The following is an 18,043-nucleotide window of genomic DNA, read 5'->3' on the forward strand; positions in this document are numbered from 1 at the left end:
ATGTCCTTGTGCTTCCCTGTCTGGTTCTGTTTGTATCATTTTATGTGGCAAAAGCCAGCTTGAAAAAAATAAGTCACAAGATAATTTTAAGTTTCCTCTCTGGTCATACTGTTTATAATTTATTCATTTTTAAAATACTATGTAGGTTGGGTTTTTTTAAAAAAAGAACTCAAGACACGCTTCGCCAATAAAAAGATCAACAGTATACCAGTAAAATAACAATATGGTCTCGATGCCTGGAATTGTAATCCACTCGATCACTGGGCCAGCAATCACTTCAAGCCTTCAGCCTGCACATGCCAGGGCAGAAGTGGGCAGAGGAATAGGACTATACATGTCAGCCCTGCTCCGGTGCCTCCTTCTCCTCCACCCTGATCTTCATAAGTTTTCTGCAGTGCCCATTTGTGTGTCCCTTTCCCTCTTTATATATATTTTTCTCGTCACCTGTCCAGCTGAACACCTGAAGAGGGCTTTAGAGGAAGAGGATTTTAGTGCCTTCACTGCACCCCCCCCAAAAAAACTCTTGCAAACTGATTGGCTGTTCCAAAAGCAGGGCAACACAGCTAAAAAGGTCCTCCCCAAAGTCACAGTAAGTCCGGGGTGGGGAATTTGGAGCAAGGCTTCCTCAGTTGACCCCAGAGAGATTCCCTAGAGGAACAGATATTGTGATGCACAGGGCCCAAGCCAGTAGTTGAGGAACATGTGTCCCACCATATAATGCTGAACTACAACTCCCATCATCCCTAACCATGGGACTGATGGAAGTTGGAGCCCAATAACATCTGGAGGGCCATAGGCTCCCCACCCCTGATTTAGAGTTCCAGAGGTCGAAATCAGCACCTTGATTTGTGCCTGGAAATTATACAGCACAGGTAATATTGAGAGTTAACACCAGCTAAATCCTGAGCAAGGCATATTCTCTGCTAAGCAGAGTTAGCTGACCGTAGCACTCCAAACAAGAGTGCTGGTTCTTGGAGATGTAGTGGTGAGTCTCTGTGAGGTGACCATCGTTGTGCAGGGTTAGTAGTGGTTCATAGGGAGAAAAGCCCTAAACATCATATGTATTTGTATTTGTGACCTGCAAACCTCCCATATATTCTGTAACCAACTATTACTCGTCCTTAAAGGGACAAGGGAAATCTAAGGAATGCTTGTTTAACTGGAAGCACTCTTCTTTTTTCATTCCCAAATTGTGGTAAGATGATGTGGAGGAGACACCAGATTCAGGAGAAGTGTGCTGATCCTTAGGAAGCAGAATATGTTCATTTGTTTGAAACACGAAAGCGTTTTGCCACGTTGGCTGTTGCTAATGTGAGAATTCAACACAACCGTTCTTTCCTTCTGTATTTTCTGTTTGGTTCCAGGAAATATGATTGAACGGATATTGGTATCTTGTAACAACCAACAAGATTTGCATGAATGGGTAGATCATCTGCAGAAGCAAACCAAAGTGACTACTCTTGGGATGCCTGCTATTAAACCTCATTCGGTGCCATCTCACACGGTAAGAGGCCACCAGCCTTTAGTACCATTGGGTTTAAAATAGGCCATTTTTTCCTGTGTTGCTGGAGACAAACGAATGCATCCTGATAATTTAATTGTACTTGGTGTTGGACCTGTGGTAGGGTATTAATGAAATATTGTGATTTGTTTGGGGGGAAAGAAGCACTTTGTGTTCGGGCACAAAGACAAACCAAACTCTGATTTGTTTTGTTTGCAGCAGGTAGAAGCATTCACATTAAACCATAGCTCATTTTAAACTATGGTTTACTGTGATGTGCTAACCCCATACCATAGTGTTAATAGATTGGTAAGTTCCAACAAACCTGTCTTACTGCAGTAAATTTAATAACGAAAGCTTACTGGTGTAGGGTTATACATGGCATTCCCTTTTGATTGTTCTTTCTTTGCTTGTGTGATGTTTGTTCATTTTGGCAGCTTCCTTCTCATCCTGTAACACCATCCAGCAAGCATGCAGACAGCAAGCAAATGCCCCTGACTCCAGTATACCACACTCTTCCACATCCTTCACATCATGGGACGCCTCATACCACTATAAACTGGGGACCCCTGGAGCCTCCCAAGACTCCTAAGCCATGGAGTTTGAGCTGCTTGAGGCCAGCACCTCCATTACGGCCTTCAGCAGCACTCTGTTACAAAGAGGTGAGCATGTGCAACCCAGTGAGAAGTCTAAATTCTTTCCAGGTCAGAATTCTATACGGATAACATAAAGGATTCCAGCTGAGATTCAGCTTGCATCGAGTCGGTCACAATTAACCAAGGCTGTGCTTTCTAGGCAGTGAGTGGGAATATCCAATTTGACTTTGGGACACCATACACTTTTTCTCTTCAGCCACATTTCTTACTGGGAGAAAGGATGGGGGGAAATATTTAATAGAGAGAGTAATGTTCTTGAAATGATGATGGATCAGACACTATGGAAAGTTGGCATATAAAAAGCAAATCCTCCTTCAATTGTGCTTTCACTGTCTCCAGGCCACGTGCAGTTTTCCTCAGCCAAAATTTAATATTGTAAAAACAGAAACCGAGACAGCAGGGTTCCTGTTTGCTCTGTTTCTGAATTTGCACAGACCTTCTGTTTTCACCAGTAGTTTTTGCCCAGCAAATGTCTCTTGTAGTTTTAATAGTTTAAATGGGTTTTATTAATAGCAGCTCCTAAAATTGACACACACTCTTATCTTTAGAGCAGCAAGATTATATAGGAGTTCAAAATCTTTTTGTCTTGGTGCTTTCCTCCTCCAGTGCAGCTTGGAGGAAGATTACAACGGAGATTACTTTCAGTGCAACTCATTAGTGTTATGTGCAAACCAGCAATCTTGATTTAGAACAAACCATGGATAGTTGCTGAACAAGCCAGCTTCATATGAAGCTTGGAAACTGAAAGTAAAATTGACGCATGTCCTTCCATCATACAGGAGCGGGCTGGGGAGTACATGAGCCCAACGCTTCACTTGGGCATATCCACATAGTGGTAAGCCATGGTTCAGTGTTAGAGGCAAAGCAGCCCAATGACTTATAACAGCAAACCATGGTGACCAGATATTGGGCTCATACACTTTCCCCTCTTCTTGGATATTCAGATTCCTTCTCTCCCTTTCTGATATTGATCAAACCATAGTTTTCTGTTGCATCGGAGCCAGGCAAAATTTGATCAAACTGGGAAGTGAGGGAGGAGGAATTGGGTATGTATGAGCAAAAGGGCAAGGAGAGGCCCAGTGTGCAAACACATTTGACTCAGGCCATTCAGTAGATTTCTGCCATGTTTTTCCACCACTTCCTTGTTCACTTTTTAAACAGATGTCTAGTTCACAGTCAGACTAGCATATCTTGGAATTCCTGTAAATTAGCTTGTTTGCTCAGCAGAACTGAAGCGCTATGTATCTGTTGGTGTTCTCTTTTCAGTATCCTAATTCAGTGCACAGGGTTGTATCATTCTATTAGCACAATAACTTCCACCTGTACATTGGAACTTCTTCTCCCTCTCCTCACCCGTGGATCCCTACCTGCTTTAGGACTTCTGGAGCAGATTGGGGGGGGGGGTCACACAGGGAGAGGAGGGGGAGAGGAAGTACCTTGGTGGGGGCAGGGCGATTTCACTGGATACGGCTGAAAATTTATTATTTATCAACTGTTGGAAGCCAAGGAAATGTGCTAAGTTGAACTCTTGAGGCTACATTCACAATAGAAGGCCGTGGCTGGATCTAGACACAACAAAGAAGCATTTCAGTTTAAAGCGTTGTAAATTTAAACAGGGAAAACAGGTAGAGAAAAATAGGACTCCAAATCTCCATCTGGTGGCACAATGTTTATATCACACATACAACGCATATACAGTCATACCTCTGCTCCCAAACACCTTGGGAGTCGAACGTTCTGGCTCCCGAACGATTGAAAATCGGAAGTGATTGTTTTGGTTTTTTAATGTTCTTTTGGAAGCCGAACGTCCGACTGGGATTCTGCTGCTTCCGATTGGCTGCAGGAACTTCCTGCAGCCAATCAGAAGCCATCCTTTGGTTTCCGAACATTTCAGAAGTCAAACGGACTTCCGGAACAGATTCCCTTCGAATTCCGAGGTATGACTGTAAATCACTTTTCTTCACCAGTCTAGCTGAGTCCCGTGTGTCAGAAGACCAAAATCGGTTTATCATTTCTCCATCAGATTCTTATGATTCTTATGCTGTAATTTTAAATTGTAGTTATTTATGCAAACTTGATTTTTGTTAGCTACATTTTGCACTAATATAAAAGTTGAATATAAACATTAATAAAGAAAAAAAGTAGTGTTGTGTATTTTTAGGCAACAACCCAGAATGGGGAGAAATGGTTCACATGAATGAGAGTTTGTAATAGTGTATTGCTATTCTATTGGTGAGGGATGTGGGTGGCGCTGTGGTCTAAACCACCGAGCCTCTTGGGATTGCCAATCAGAAGGTCGGTACCCTGTTTCTCATATTTTAAGACATACCCATAAAATAAGCCATAGCAGGGTTTTTAAGCATTCAAGGAATATAAGCCATACCCCGAAAATAAGACATAGTGATAGGCGCAGCAGCAATGCCGGCCGCGGCAGGAGGAGGAGGAAAAAAATAAGACATCCCTTGAAAATAAGCCATAGTGTGTTTTTTTGAGGAAAAAATAAATATAAGACATGTCTTATAATATGAGAAACACGGTAGTTTGAATCCCCGCAATGGGGTGAGCTCCCGTTGCTCGGTCCCAGCTCCTGCAACCTAGCAGTTCGAAAGCATGCCAAAAAGTGCAAGTAGATAAATAGGTACCGCTCCGGCGGGAAGGTAAACGGCATTTCCGCGTGCTGCTCTGGTTTCGCCAGAAGCGGCTTAGTCATGCTGGCCACATGACCCAGAAAAAACTGTCTGTGGACAAACGCCGGCTCCCTCGGCCAGTAAAGCGAGATGAGCGCCGCAACCCCAGAGTCATTTGCGACTGGACTTAACTGTTGGGCCCTTTACCTTTTTTTATTCTATTGGTGTATTTTGATACCTTGACACAAGTAGGTTTTCACTGTGTTTGTGTGTATTTGTGTCCCCCTCCCCCCTTTTCTTTTAACTCTAGGATCTCAGCAAAAGTCCCAAAACCATGAAAAAACTACTGCCCAAGAGAAAACCTGAACGGAAACCATCAGAAGAAGAGTTTTCACTGAGAAAAAGTAAGTGTGTTTTGCAGTGTGGGTGAGTGAAGGCTTTTCATTCCTTCTGCTTAGTCCAAAAATCACCGTTGTTAAACAACTGGGAATCAGAATTTTTGCTGATTTACTGGAAACCACTTGGATCTGCCATTAGATACCAATACCTTCTGCCCACCCTTGGCTCAAAATCCATATCGTTCTGCTTAAATGTACAAGGTCAGTGGTTATATGGCTTGCTCTTCCTTTCATAAATACAGGTATAATGAGCTGTACACATCTAAGTCACATTCAGAGCTAGGCCCATTCAAATAAGCAGACTTGAATTAGTCCTGACTAACTTAAAAGTCCATTTGATTTCTGCGGATCTAATCTCGAGCATGACTCATTTGGATGCAGCTTAACGTTCTGAAAGCCAAGACAGCAGTCACCATTCCACAGTTAGTTGATAATAGGACTGCCCTGTGATAGGCAAGCTTTTTTTACATTATCTCAGCAAGAAATTAACATTTCACATATTTTGTTACGTTGAATGATACCATGCTGGCGAAGCGGGAGGGACTAGCAGCACCATACTAGCAACAATAGTCACTGTGCGAAGTCAATCCACTGTAAAAGGTTGGATGGAGAATCACCTAGGGGTATACAGGATTAGTGGTGATAGGTTCTCATGCAGCAGGTCAAGACCCAGGAAGACAGGATGCCATGGCCATGTTGACATAAGACAGTTGATGCTTTCAGAGGTATGTGTATGGGATTGGTGTGCCAGCTATTGCATATTTTAATATTGTCTTGAATTGACCATCCCTAGCTAACAGGACCACCTTTTTATTTTTTGCAGGTACTGCTGCATTAGAGGAAGATGCTCAGATTCTAAAAGTCATTGAAGCTTACTGCACAAGTGCCAAAACGCGCCAAACATTAAATTCAAGTAAGTTTTAGAAAAAACATAAATAACATTACAACTGTCCTACTTATTCAGTAAGCAATATCTTTAGTGGTGACTCCAGCTCTTCTCCTTCTCCTTCTTTTGGCTGACAAGTGGCATGTCAAGTGATTATCAGAGAAATGTGCTAAGAATAGCACAGGTAAATATTTGCAATGATGTAAATACAGCTTGTTCTGCATAGCGGCACAAGTTTGGCAGGTGACATTTTGTGGTGGTTTGCACCCCACACTCGGGGCAATCCCAAGATTCGGCCATTGGAGAAGCACTGTAAGGGTCAGGCCTGTGAACAGAGCAGTCACTGCCATGTTTTCATACTGGATTCCTCGAATTATGCATACTAACGTTTTCGTTTTGGATATTTGTGCCAACACTTGTAGTCCATGTACCCATTTGTTTTAGACTTACCCAACTGAGGTCACTGGAAATGCCACAGGGCTATTCTAGAATAAGAGGACTGTAAACAACCATTCTGATTCTAAACCAGCATTTTCTAAATGCTTGATAGTTAAGGTGTGGTTTGAATTGGAGGCACACTTCAAGTGACACTCAGAAAGATAAAATGTACATTTTCTTGGTCAGCTCTTAGAATAGGGAACAGAGAGCCTTCTTTCAACTTTGCAGAGGCAACCCATTTAATAGCCTTCTGCCATTTCCGTTGTTTAATGAGCCAAGTTTCATAGATACAGTAGTGCCTTTCCTCTCCAACGTGAGTTGTGATAGGCATTTCCTGTACATCCTTACTTCCTCTGTTGGGATGATGTCACTCCCCACATAATGGAGAAAGAAGATACTGTATATAAGTTGTCTAAGGACTGTCTTCTCTGAGAGGTATAAAGTAGTGCATGCAAGGCACACATCACAATCTCTCATGGTACAGTTTGGAAACTGCTGCCATAAGTATTTCAGCGCTGCTCTAACCTTTCCACTTCTGGAATAATATCCTTACAAACTTGGTAGACTGTCATGGTTTTGTATGTTAGCACAGATGATGCTGAAACCCATCCTAAATGTTCATTTATTGATGCAGCAAGTCTTAGAAAACTATTAATTGTGCATAAAACTTGTGTCTAAGAACAGGTGATCTTCAATACCCTAAGTAAAAAAAAAAAATTCTTTTTAAGAATGGTTAAGTGTTGATATAGGGCATATTCAGTGAGATGCACATTTTTTCCAAATGCATTTTAGAGACATTTACTTTTTTTAAAAAAGGTAACGGGGCATAAACAACTAATAGCAGTTTAAATTTTTGTTTTGTTACAGATATCAATAATTCCCCTTTATTCCAGAAAAATATATATGTATTTTTGTAAATACCTGTATGTTGAGCAAAGCTGCTGTTTTCAATTACTCAGATATATATCCAACTTACACTGTGTCTTGAGGACCCAGGTTATTTAATCTTAAACAAGGCTGCAATGGTGGAGATCCTCTATTGTAAGTAAAGCATTGCACCGATCAGGAGAATCTGCCAGCATGTATCACATCTACATAAGGGAATAAAATACTCTTTGGTTTATTCCAGTTTGCACAGTTTTGCCATTAGTCTATAAAACTAGTTTACAACCTATATTTTCATGCTCCAAATTCGTCAAATAGTTTGTTATTGGCAGAAATCAATGTAGACATTGGTTTGGGTTTTGTCCATTAAAACTTCTTAAGACTTACATTTAATCAGGTTTTCAGCAACATGTATTGTTGAGAATATCTAATGCCAGTGCCAGTCTTACTAGACTGGGAGCTAAGACTCTCGTGCTCCTTGCTGCTTTGGATCATTAATCAGAGGTCATATATGTCCACCAATAATCGAAATTTTGACCAATTTAATTCTTAGGAATTTATTGTAGGACTACTTTTTAGTCTTTTCATATTTAGATTTTCTGGCTAGAACCTTTATGAAAAGGTTCGTAATGTTTGTAAGCCACGGTATCAAATAGTTTGTGCTGCGTTATGTCTTTGTGCTGTTACGTTTAGGTTGTTTTAATCATTCTTTTCTAAAATCAGACTTTATTCTAGTCCTACAATTGTTTTGAAGTGGCAGCTGTTATGTTTCTATGGGCGATTGCACTAGGGTGGGATCAGATGAATTGCTGATGTTTTGAATGGCACAACTGTGCTCAGTTGGTGTTTGTCATTTTTTTTATAAGAAAAAAAACACAAAGTGAAAAGAAGTGTTTTGCGAAACATACTTTTTTTTAGTTTATGCAACAGTGTGCTTACAGAAGCGCAGAGCTGGTACAAAATGTATTTTGCTTTTTTGCCGTTTCCCCCTTTCTATGTATATTTTGTAAATATACATAGTGCAGTAAATTTCATTGCATACATCAAAAAATCTGCAGGCTTTTATTTGCATTTATCTGCAATGAAAGTAAAGGTAATAGCTATTAGATGCACGGCTTCTTTTTTCAAGGCTGCTGATATTGTTAAAATTATATTTGTTTTTGTTTTTTTAAATTATCTGCCCATGTCTAATTTAACAGGAATTGGGAAAAGGAACGGGATTTGGCCTTGTGCTTTAGGAATGAGGTCAAGTATAGATGTAATGCTTCTCAGTCTCTTGCGTGTGGTTTACGAGACTGGGAAACGTGTGTGCCTACATCAGACTCGAGAGGACATACAATAGCTAAATAGGCCCCTTTAGCACAACACCATTTCTTTGTCTCCAGTCTGTCCTCACCTCTATGTTCACATCCTGACTGTTCCTCATAGTGCAGGTCCGCAATTCCGTTAGTAGCACCGTCCATCTCTCATTTTGGAGGTGCCGCTTCTGGAAATGCACATTAAGTATGGCTAGGGGATAGGAGAACCACATTGCCCTGGAAACCTGTGGCATCAGAGGTAGAACAGAGAAGCCTTTTCTCTCCAGTGGAAAAGCACAGCCCATGTTTTGTGAAAGGTTTTTGGGAGATGGGCATGAAAAGGAAAATGGCTGGCCATCAGGGTTTCTGGCTCAGCCCCTCTTCTCCTAGTTAAACCATGTCTTTAACTCTGTGTGCTTTATGCTGCTTTCAGGGCAATAAAAGCATTTTTCTAAGGGCCTTTCCACACAATCAGTCTGTTGTGCAGCAAATGTGTATTTACTTCTTTTGAGTATAGGTCACACATCTTCTGGAAGGAGGTACAGTGGTACCTCTACTTATAAATAGCTCTACTTACGAATTTTTCTACTTACAAATGGAGCTCCGTCCGCCATCTTGGATGCAGTTTAGATAGGATTTTTTCTACTTACGAATTTTTAGATAGGGTTACTTCGACTTACGAATTTTTTCTCCCAATGCATTCCTATGGGATTCGACTTACAAATTTTTTCGACTTGCAAATATGTGTTCGGAACGCATTAAATTCGTAAGTAGAGGTACCACTGTATATTACTTTTGAGGGGAGACTGCAAAAAAGCAGTCCTTTCCTGCGGATATCTATTACAATTGCCAAATGGAATTTGGTTGCATAGGCATCACAGGTCCCAAGATTTATTTTATTACATTTAGGGATTATTATCATGCTCATCACTAACGTTCCCACTGAATATTATTCTCCTCTAGTTAGTGCCTGCATCATTCTTTAATCCCTTAAGAGAGAGAGATTGAAAACATTTATTCAGTTTTCATACTCTTTTTCTGTGGATGTCCCGCATAGGAGTGCTTATCTAGCATATTTGTGTTTTAAAAAGTTGTTTCCTCATCTTCCTCTCCCAGCAAAAAAGACAACAGCCACCCACTCACACCCACCCCACTGCACAGTTCTTGATGCCAGCGCACCAGCTACTGGTATTAGTGTCACTAATATTCAGCTTCTCTCTTCCATGTGGCAAGGCTATCTGCCTCCTTTATTATATAGAATCATAGAATTGTAGCGTTGGAAAGGGACCCCAAGGGCCATCTAGTCCAACTGCTTGCAATGCAGGAATCTCAACGAAATCATACATGACAAATGGCCACCCAGCCTTTGCGGATGTGGAGAAAATATTGAATATTCATTGAATAGCGACTTAGAGAAACATTGCCCACAGCCTAAAATGCCACCGATAAGGCCATGACTCCATTCACTGATCATGTGAAAAGGTCCTTACGTATTGTTGAAAACAAGTAGGAAGAACAGCCCAGCTCCCATTTTAAGCCCTGGGTTAGTTTGCTTTTAATGTCTGTATGAATGGTCTCAGATCACTTGCCCTAGTAGGGAAATCCATGTGTGCCACAATGTGCACATGGTGCTTCTGTGTGTACAGTTTTGTTCCCTCCATTGAAGCAAATGGAGAATCTGTGGGAGCGACAGATTCGGGGGCCTCTCTTCACATGTCTAGTCTGTGGCATGGTTGATGATGGAAAGGGCAGCGCCACAGCACCAGCTCTGGCGTTACATTTGCCTAACACATGAACCCATATGACTGTGGCTATTTTGACTAAGCTGCTACAAACCTCCTCTAAGGTGGGGTGTGAGGATGTGTTGGTGCTGCTGAAATGGCTGCATCTGTACAAAACGTTGCTCGTGCAAGCAGCTGGGTGTGGCTGTACATAATTATTTCCAGAGGGTACCAAACACAGAGATTGGACATGTGAATTGGGCCGTAGCTCCTACATGGGTTTTCTTTCCCTGGATCAGACAGATCCAATACTTGCTATGTTAGGTGTCTGTACAGTTAGTGAACCTTCTGTTTCTCCATCTTGAGAATCCAATTTTGAATAACTTTAAGACTCTCCTTTATTTTTCAAGCTAAATCTTCTGGGGCCAAGTTTTTCCTTCCACAGGCATAGTTTGGAATAGTTCCTGTGGAGAAATGGCATTTCTCACGTAGTCTCCCAGAAAAGTCTTTGTGTGGGATGGTAGAGCGCTGACAGCTCCTGCTTACTAATTTCAACCCCCCCCCCCACCACCGCCCCCCAAAAGTAGTTCTCCATGGGAAGACAAGGGCTGGGCGATGTCAGCTTTTCAACAACATGATGTATCACCAGCCCAAACATCACAATATAGTGATATAACATGACGTTGAAAAGCGGAGGGAGGAACAAGCTGCATCGGCCCTGGTTCCGCGAGGGAGCAGTGGGGCCTCAGCTCCCTCAGCCTTATAGGGTTGGGGTCAATGCAGCTTGTTCCTTCTTCCAGGCGCTGGCGGCGGCAGAGTCAGGCACAGGCAAGCCTCACCCGTGATAAACCACCGGGTGAAGACGCCATCACACTCTGGTCCTCAAACTGGTCCTGGGTGATGTATCAGTACATCACCCAGGCCTAACCAAGGCCCTCTCATGAAGAACAATATTGCTGAAATCCACTTATAAGGGGGAAGTGATTTAGAGGTAGTGAATAATAAAGTGGGCACATAGATTTAAAATCAATGACAGCTGAACTCCACTTAAATCTGGAATACTTTAAACATTTTTTTAAAATAAAAATGTCTGATTTGGTTTACATTTAGATTGCCTTTATAGCACTTTTCAGAAGACATTTCTTCTGGAAATGCAAAACAGCAGAGCCGTAAGAAATCTTTTCATTAAAAAGAGAGAGAGAGAGAGACTGCTCTTTTGATACATTAGTCTGTGCTTCCACTTATTTTCATTTTTAAATACCCAATTTTAGCCAGAGTAATTGGTCCTAATAGCATTAAGATGAATAAGCAAGCAGAAGCACCTTCTAAATGTGACTGTGGGTTGGACCCAGACTTTGATGCAATCTTGTACACATTTACCTAGGAGTAAGTCCTGTAAGCTTACTTCTGGGAAGACACATAGGATTGTGCTGCCAGTCATGCTTGGAGTAGGTCCATTGAAATCACTGGAACTTACTCTTAAGTCCCATGGATTTAAATGTGTGTCCTCTAGGAAAGTCTCAAGTCTGTATCCAAGCCAACCAAAACAAATTCAGATTCTTATTGTGACAAATGTCTTTTCTTTTTTTTAAAAAAATGTTCGTACTAAATATAATTTGTACATAAAACCCAGCCAAAATAAGGACAGCAAGATTTGGTGCCTTTTTAACAATATTTTCTCTTTTCCTTTTCTTCCCGTCACCTTTTGCTTTTGTTTTCATGTGTTTTGGTTGTGGCTTATCCTGTATGTTCTCCTCCTCATCCCACCTTTGCCTGTCTACATCCACCATTTCATTTCACCCCATACATCCTTAGCATGGCAAGGCACTGACCTGATGCATAATCACGTCTTGGCTGATGATGACCAATCAAGTCTAGACTCCTTGGGTCGTCGCAGTAGCCTTTCTCGTTTGGAGCCTTCCGACCTCTCTGAAGACTCTGACTATGACAGTATATGGACAGCCCATAGTTACAGAATGGGGTCTACATCTCGTAAGAGCTGTTGCTCATATATCTCTCACCAGAACTAATGCACTTCTGAGCTTTTCTTAACAAATGCTTGTTGTATCACAGCCTGCTTTTCTTAGATGTTTTCTTGCAGTTCCTTGTCTCTTTTAATGTGATATTTTAACAACCTTGGAGGGGGGGAAACCAATTTCTGATACTTCAGTCACACCTTGTTGGGATACACTAATAGCACCTCTTTTTTATATGAAGATGGGGAGCATTGATATGTAGCTATGAATGGTCTAGTTTTTGTTTGGTCTTTAAGTTTTGGTGCAGCCATAACACTTATTTCCTTAGCCCCCTTCCCAGCCCCATTTTTACAGCACATGGCTCGTATTCTGTGAAGCAACACTTGTGCCATTTGGATGGAAATCCTTTTAGCCTTACAGTGTTTAGGTTGGTGTGTATTAACAATAAAGCAGGGGAAACCAAACACAACAACTGCATAAATGTACAAGGAAAATCCCAGAGTGTTGTATATGCAGTTAACTCTGTGTATTCGTTTTTGAAGAGCAAGCCAAGTGTGTTATTATTCTGCTTACAGTTCTTAAAAAGCTGGGAGAACCACATATATGCTTAAAAAGTTGAGCAATCATGGGGTGGTTTATGATTGTAAAATACTGTTCCGATAACTGTTGGCAAGGTGAAGTTCACTGCCACTATATGCCTGCAAGTCGGAGAGTTCTGCAGCTAGCTCCTTTAACAGCAGACCCTTCCTTCCCCTATCGTCACAGCAGACCATGTTTGATACTTAAGGGAATTTCAAAAGCAGTTTTCAGCACAGCTGCCTGGTGTGACAAAAAGAATGTCTGTGCGCTGAAGGGTTTGTCAGCTCCTGTGTCTAAAAAAGCTCTCTGGCCTGTGGCTGATAAGTTATAAGGCAATGTTAACCAATACATGTGCAACAGTAAATCATTACTTTCTGTGTTAGGAAGTAATTCCTAAATTTTATTTTACAATAGAAACACTTGCTAAGATCCCCCCCTTTTTTAAATGTCCAGTTTTTGGAAGTTCCATGTCTCTTTCTGTTGACTTCTTGAAGCTCATTCAGCTCTCCAGATCTTGCTTATGTCTGCAATTGCATGTAACTACAGTAGTACCTCGGAAGTTGAACGCCCTGTGACTCGAACGTTTTGGCTCCTGAACGCAGCAAACCCGGAAGTGAGTGTTCCTGTGTGAGCGTTCTTTGGAACCCAAATGTCCGATGCGGCTTCCGATTGGCTGCAGGAGCTTCCTGCAGCCAATCGGAAGCCGTGCCTTGGTCAAACAGACTTCCAGAACGGATTCCATTCGACTTCCGAGGTCTGACTGTGTAAGGTTTTTTTATTTCTTTCATAAGCACACTTTTCATTTGGATTAATAGTAACCAGGGCTTTTTTTCCAGCCAGAATTCACCAGAAATCAGTCTCGGCACCTCTCAGGTGGGGGCCATTGCCTTTTTAAGAGAGGTGTTCATGGTGAGTTCTGGCACCTGTTTTTCTAGAACAGGCACCCCCCAAACTGCAGCCCTCCAGATGTTTTGTCCTACAACTCCCATGATCCCTAGCTAACAGGACCAGTGGTCAGGGATGATGGGGATTGTAGTCCAAATCATGTGGAGGGCCGAAGTTTGGGGATGCCTGTTCTAGAAAAATAGCACTGATAGTACTTTGAGATAGTTTTTGTATTATAGGAGCCCAATATACTTTTTGGGGAGCTCTGTTTTGCAGATAAAATTACTAGGAAAGGTAATCTAAAATAAAACAACAAAGAATCAGAATTGTTATTAGAAACTGGCAACTTCTTTCCCCCTAGGATGTTGAAACTACTGTACCCACTTTCCTAACATCATTGTTTGAATAAATTAAACTAAGCACTGTTCCATTGCTGCTTTCTAGAAACTTAATCATAAATGATTATGACTCCTCAGATGACAAGAAACATCTGCAGGTAATCTTTAGTTTCTACTGCTTAATGACTGAACAGGATACAAAGGACCTAAGGAACAAACAAACTGACCAAGTAGATGTAAAACTACTTGCACTTAACTTTAAGCAATTTATGAATAAATGTCCCAAAATTGAAGCACTTGAGAGGATTGTTAGCAATGAAATAGCATGAACCCGTTTCAGCTGCACCTAATTCAACTGCCAGCCCAAAGGTCTAGTTTTGGCTGGAGAAAGAGAGAGAGAGAGGTTTGCTTCAGGTCAAATGGCATGAAAGGCGAGACACTGCTTGCAGCCTGGCCCCACTTAACCAGTAAGCCACCTGCTGCTGCAGCAGCCTTGACTTAATACCAGCATTTCATTGTAGTGCTCTACCTTTGCACATCCCCTAAGGCTGCAGAGAGTAACATGAGGAACCGTATGCATCATAGCAGTGACCCAGAGGGATGAGCCAGGAGCACCAATCTACAGAGCTGTTAGCTGCTGTTTTACTGGGTTTTGAGTCACTTTCTGTGGTAGCAACAGGAGGCTTATGCTGCTGTTCCAGTGGTTTATAGGATTAGGCTCAAGTTTTGAGTAGGGAAATGGCAGGGGTGGGTTTTCTTAGCACACTACATTCAGAACATCTTTCTTTTCAAAATGTGCCCCCTGCTGGAATGCCTTTCTTCCTTGGAGAAAAATATATAGGGTACTCGTGCACATATACTGCAAGTGCAGAAGCGGTTGGAAGGAGGCAGCTTGAGTCAAAACGGCCAGGCCTCTGTTGACTTTCATAAAAACAAAAAAGGGAAACCAGGAAACCGTTCAAACATGTCTGCTTCATAAAACCTACCAGTAATTTGACCCTGAGAATTCTCAAAGCTCAGGTTTAAAACAAAGCAAAGCAAAGCAAAACAAAACAGACGACACTGAAGGCATAAATTTAAGCAATCGTGTTCTGGCTTTTAGACAATAGATGTTTCTTACAGTGGCTGAAAGCTTTTGAATTGATTCTGTTGCTCTCAAGATAATGTATTATGGATATGGTATACCATGGTTTCTTTGGAACTCCACCCCCCCCTCTCAGAAGTATGTTTAACTAATTTTGAATATCCAAAGCGCTGAAAAAATTGCCACCATTAATTATTGCAAGAGCTGCGAACCATCAGAACAATGGAGTCTTGTTACGGTAATTTTCTTTGGTTTAACCATGCCATTAAAAGGTCCTTATCAGTGTTCTCACTGTGACAGGCTGCTGGCTTTTGTGAACGGATCAGAAGTGTTAATGCAACCAGCATTAAAATATAATTATAATAATAATAATCCAGTGTTAAAATGGTGGTATTCAGCCCAAAGTTTTAGTGTTTTATTTTTGTGAAACTTGAATGATATTAATAATGGTACCTGTTATACAATCTGTAAGATAAGTGTGTACAGTTAGTATTAAAATGAAGGCGTACAGAATTTGAATTAGAATGTTAGGTGTGAGCCATTGTCAGTCCCTTTCACACAGCTTAAACGATACTGCCATTCAATAAGTATTTGCTATAAGGTGACAGTAAGCTATTATTAATTGTGTGTTTTGCATAATCATGCCAAAACACAATAAAATGTGTATATAGTGATGTCTTAAAAAAGAACAAATATATATATTGTTCATTTCATTTGTGAATGGGAGAAGCCATCTTTAGTAAGTTACTGACTTTTGAAGACAATTATAATAGATGTATATCTGAATGTGCATTGTATTGTACAGTTTGCATTTTCTTGTTTGTGGTGGCATATAACAACTGCGTGTTTTCTTTTTTGATTTTTTAAAAAAAGGTTTCTGTTATGTACAGTTGAAATAAATTTTGCATTTACTAGCCTATGCCTTTAATATTAAAATTATTGTGCTCTGAAAAGGGCAGCTTTTTATAATTTCTTTTTCAAAATATTCCTTTTAGATGTAGTCAAGCAAAATGGAAGCCAAGCACTAAACTAAAAGTGTTTCATTTAGGGCCTGGGTGTGTGTATATATAACACCTTGTGTGCTCTGATGAATTATTTCACACAGATTTTGCTTTATGTAGGGTTTTAGCTTTCTAAAAACAACAACAACCCTGTAAAGTTCTAAATTTCCAGTTATTTGCTGTTTATAGAACATGGCTCTGGTACTACTGTAGTTGCATTTCATTGTGTGCAGCGGGTGACCTCTGATTGCGGGTGTTCATCAGCATCAAACTTGTCTTGCTAGATTAGATGGGAAAGGGATGTGCACCCACAACATCAGCTGTGTATGCAGATCTTATTTGCTGGATCAGGGTACACATGATTCAATACATTTTAATATGGCAGTGTTACTCCTCTGGTATTTGGGAGGGAGCATGCTTAAATGACTTAAAGAAAAAATTAAGTCTAGTGAGAAATGTCTCAGATGTGTTCAGGGTATATGTTTACACATTTGGAGCTCTGTTGTGTGGGCTGATCAATAGTGTAAATAGTAGCAGTAGATCCAGTGTGGCACCCCAGGTGAGTGAGGGACCTTTCTGATGTGACGGTGCTCTGGCACCCATGAGAAGTGACTAGATTTGGATGGAGCATATATCCATCAACTGGCTCTTGAGAGCCACAGAATTTTCACCGAGATACCTGGATTTTCAAATAGTAAATGTGTGTGATGTTGTTGTTCTTAAACATTGTCATTGTGTGAACTAAGTAAAATACTGGAAAAGGTCATGCTATGTAAATATTTATATTGTTACTGCTATGTTGGCAATTCATCTGAACTAATCACGACTGCTTTTTTTCCCTACTGAGCATCCATTTCAGTTAGGGATTTATGAGCAGGTCTCTTTCTGAAGTAAGTATTCCTGTGCCATTCCTTAAAACTCCAAAAAATGGGAAACGATGTGCACTTTCCTCTGACTTCCTTTGTCAAAACACAGGAGCTAATACTGTAACTTTTTAACATTGGATTTCCGTGTCTCTAAGACTGCAATCTTGTATATACTTACTTAGGAATTAAGTCTCATTGGATGGCAAAATTTTCTTCTGAGTAAACATGCATAGGATCAGGCTGTAAGGCTGTTTTAACAGATTTTTATTACAGTAGTTCCCAGAAATATTTTATTGACTTGGTTAGCATGTAATGCTAAGCAATGGTTTATTAAATCACATTTTTCTATTGTCCAAACAATAGAATCTTAACCTTGGTTTGTTGACCATCTTAACCTTGGTTTGTTAATCATGAACAAGTCATGCTCATGAGGCTTGGTTTATTATTGGTTTATAAACCTTGGTTGACATTAACCATGGTTTAGCATTATGTGTGAACTCAGACATTGAGGTTTTTTATGCTCATCATTCATTCTTGGTAATAAAGAATATTGGTCATTGTCTGTGACGTAAAATGATTTCTGACATGTTTGTTTAGCTACATAAATTTTCAGTGCATTTCCATATGCAAATATTGACAGTGTAAAACTGAAGAATAATAAGATGTGTGGTAAAGTGGGAGCAACAGCTAAAGGAATAAAATGCAGAACACCTAATGTTGATAACACAAATAAAGAAATTTTATTTAGAAGTGAATATGAAGCTTAATTGTAACAGTAATCCATGTTAATGGCCTTAAAATAAAGCACAATTAAATATTTTCCCTTTATCAGTTTGAATATTGCAAAGCATAAACAACTGACTTCATAAACAAGGTCTCAAATCCTAAGTTGTTCTTTTGTTAA

The 18,043-nt window shown here is 40.6% G+C and overlaps 1 protein-coding gene across 5 annotated transcripts in view; it reads left to right on the forward strand.

The window, feature by feature from the left end:
• The window catches only part of ARHGEF7 (Rho guanine nucleotide exchange factor 7), a 90,400-nt gene that overhangs the window by 58,504 nt on the left and 13,853 nt on the right, over positions 1–18,043 (forward strand). For 3 of the 5 annotated variants that reach the window (XM_035114322.3, XM_088667569.1, XM_088667570.1), the window contains exons 15-18: positions 1,365–1,504; positions 1,939–2,163; positions 5,095–5,188; positions 6,006–6,095. In XM_035114322.3, coding sequence (XP_034970213.3) covers positions 1,365–1,504; positions 1,939–2,163; positions 5,095–5,188; positions 6,006–6,095 — 549 coding nt within the window. Of the gene's footprint in view, positions 1–1,364; positions 1,505–1,938; positions 2,164–5,094; positions 5,189–6,005; positions 6,096–12,225; positions 12,403–18,043 lie in introns of all 5 variants that reach the window. The other 2 variants (XM_035114324.3, XM_035114325.3) reach the window with 1 other exon arrangement.

The sequence above is a fragment of the Zootoca vivipara genome, chromosome 4, assembly GCF_965207765.1.
Source record: "Zootoca vivipara chromosome 4, rZooViv2.hap1.1, whole genome shotgun sequence".
In the NCBI taxonomy this organism is placed as follows: domain Eukaryota; kingdom Metazoa; phylum Chordata; class Lepidosauria; order Squamata; family Lacertidae; genus Zootoca; species Zootoca vivipara.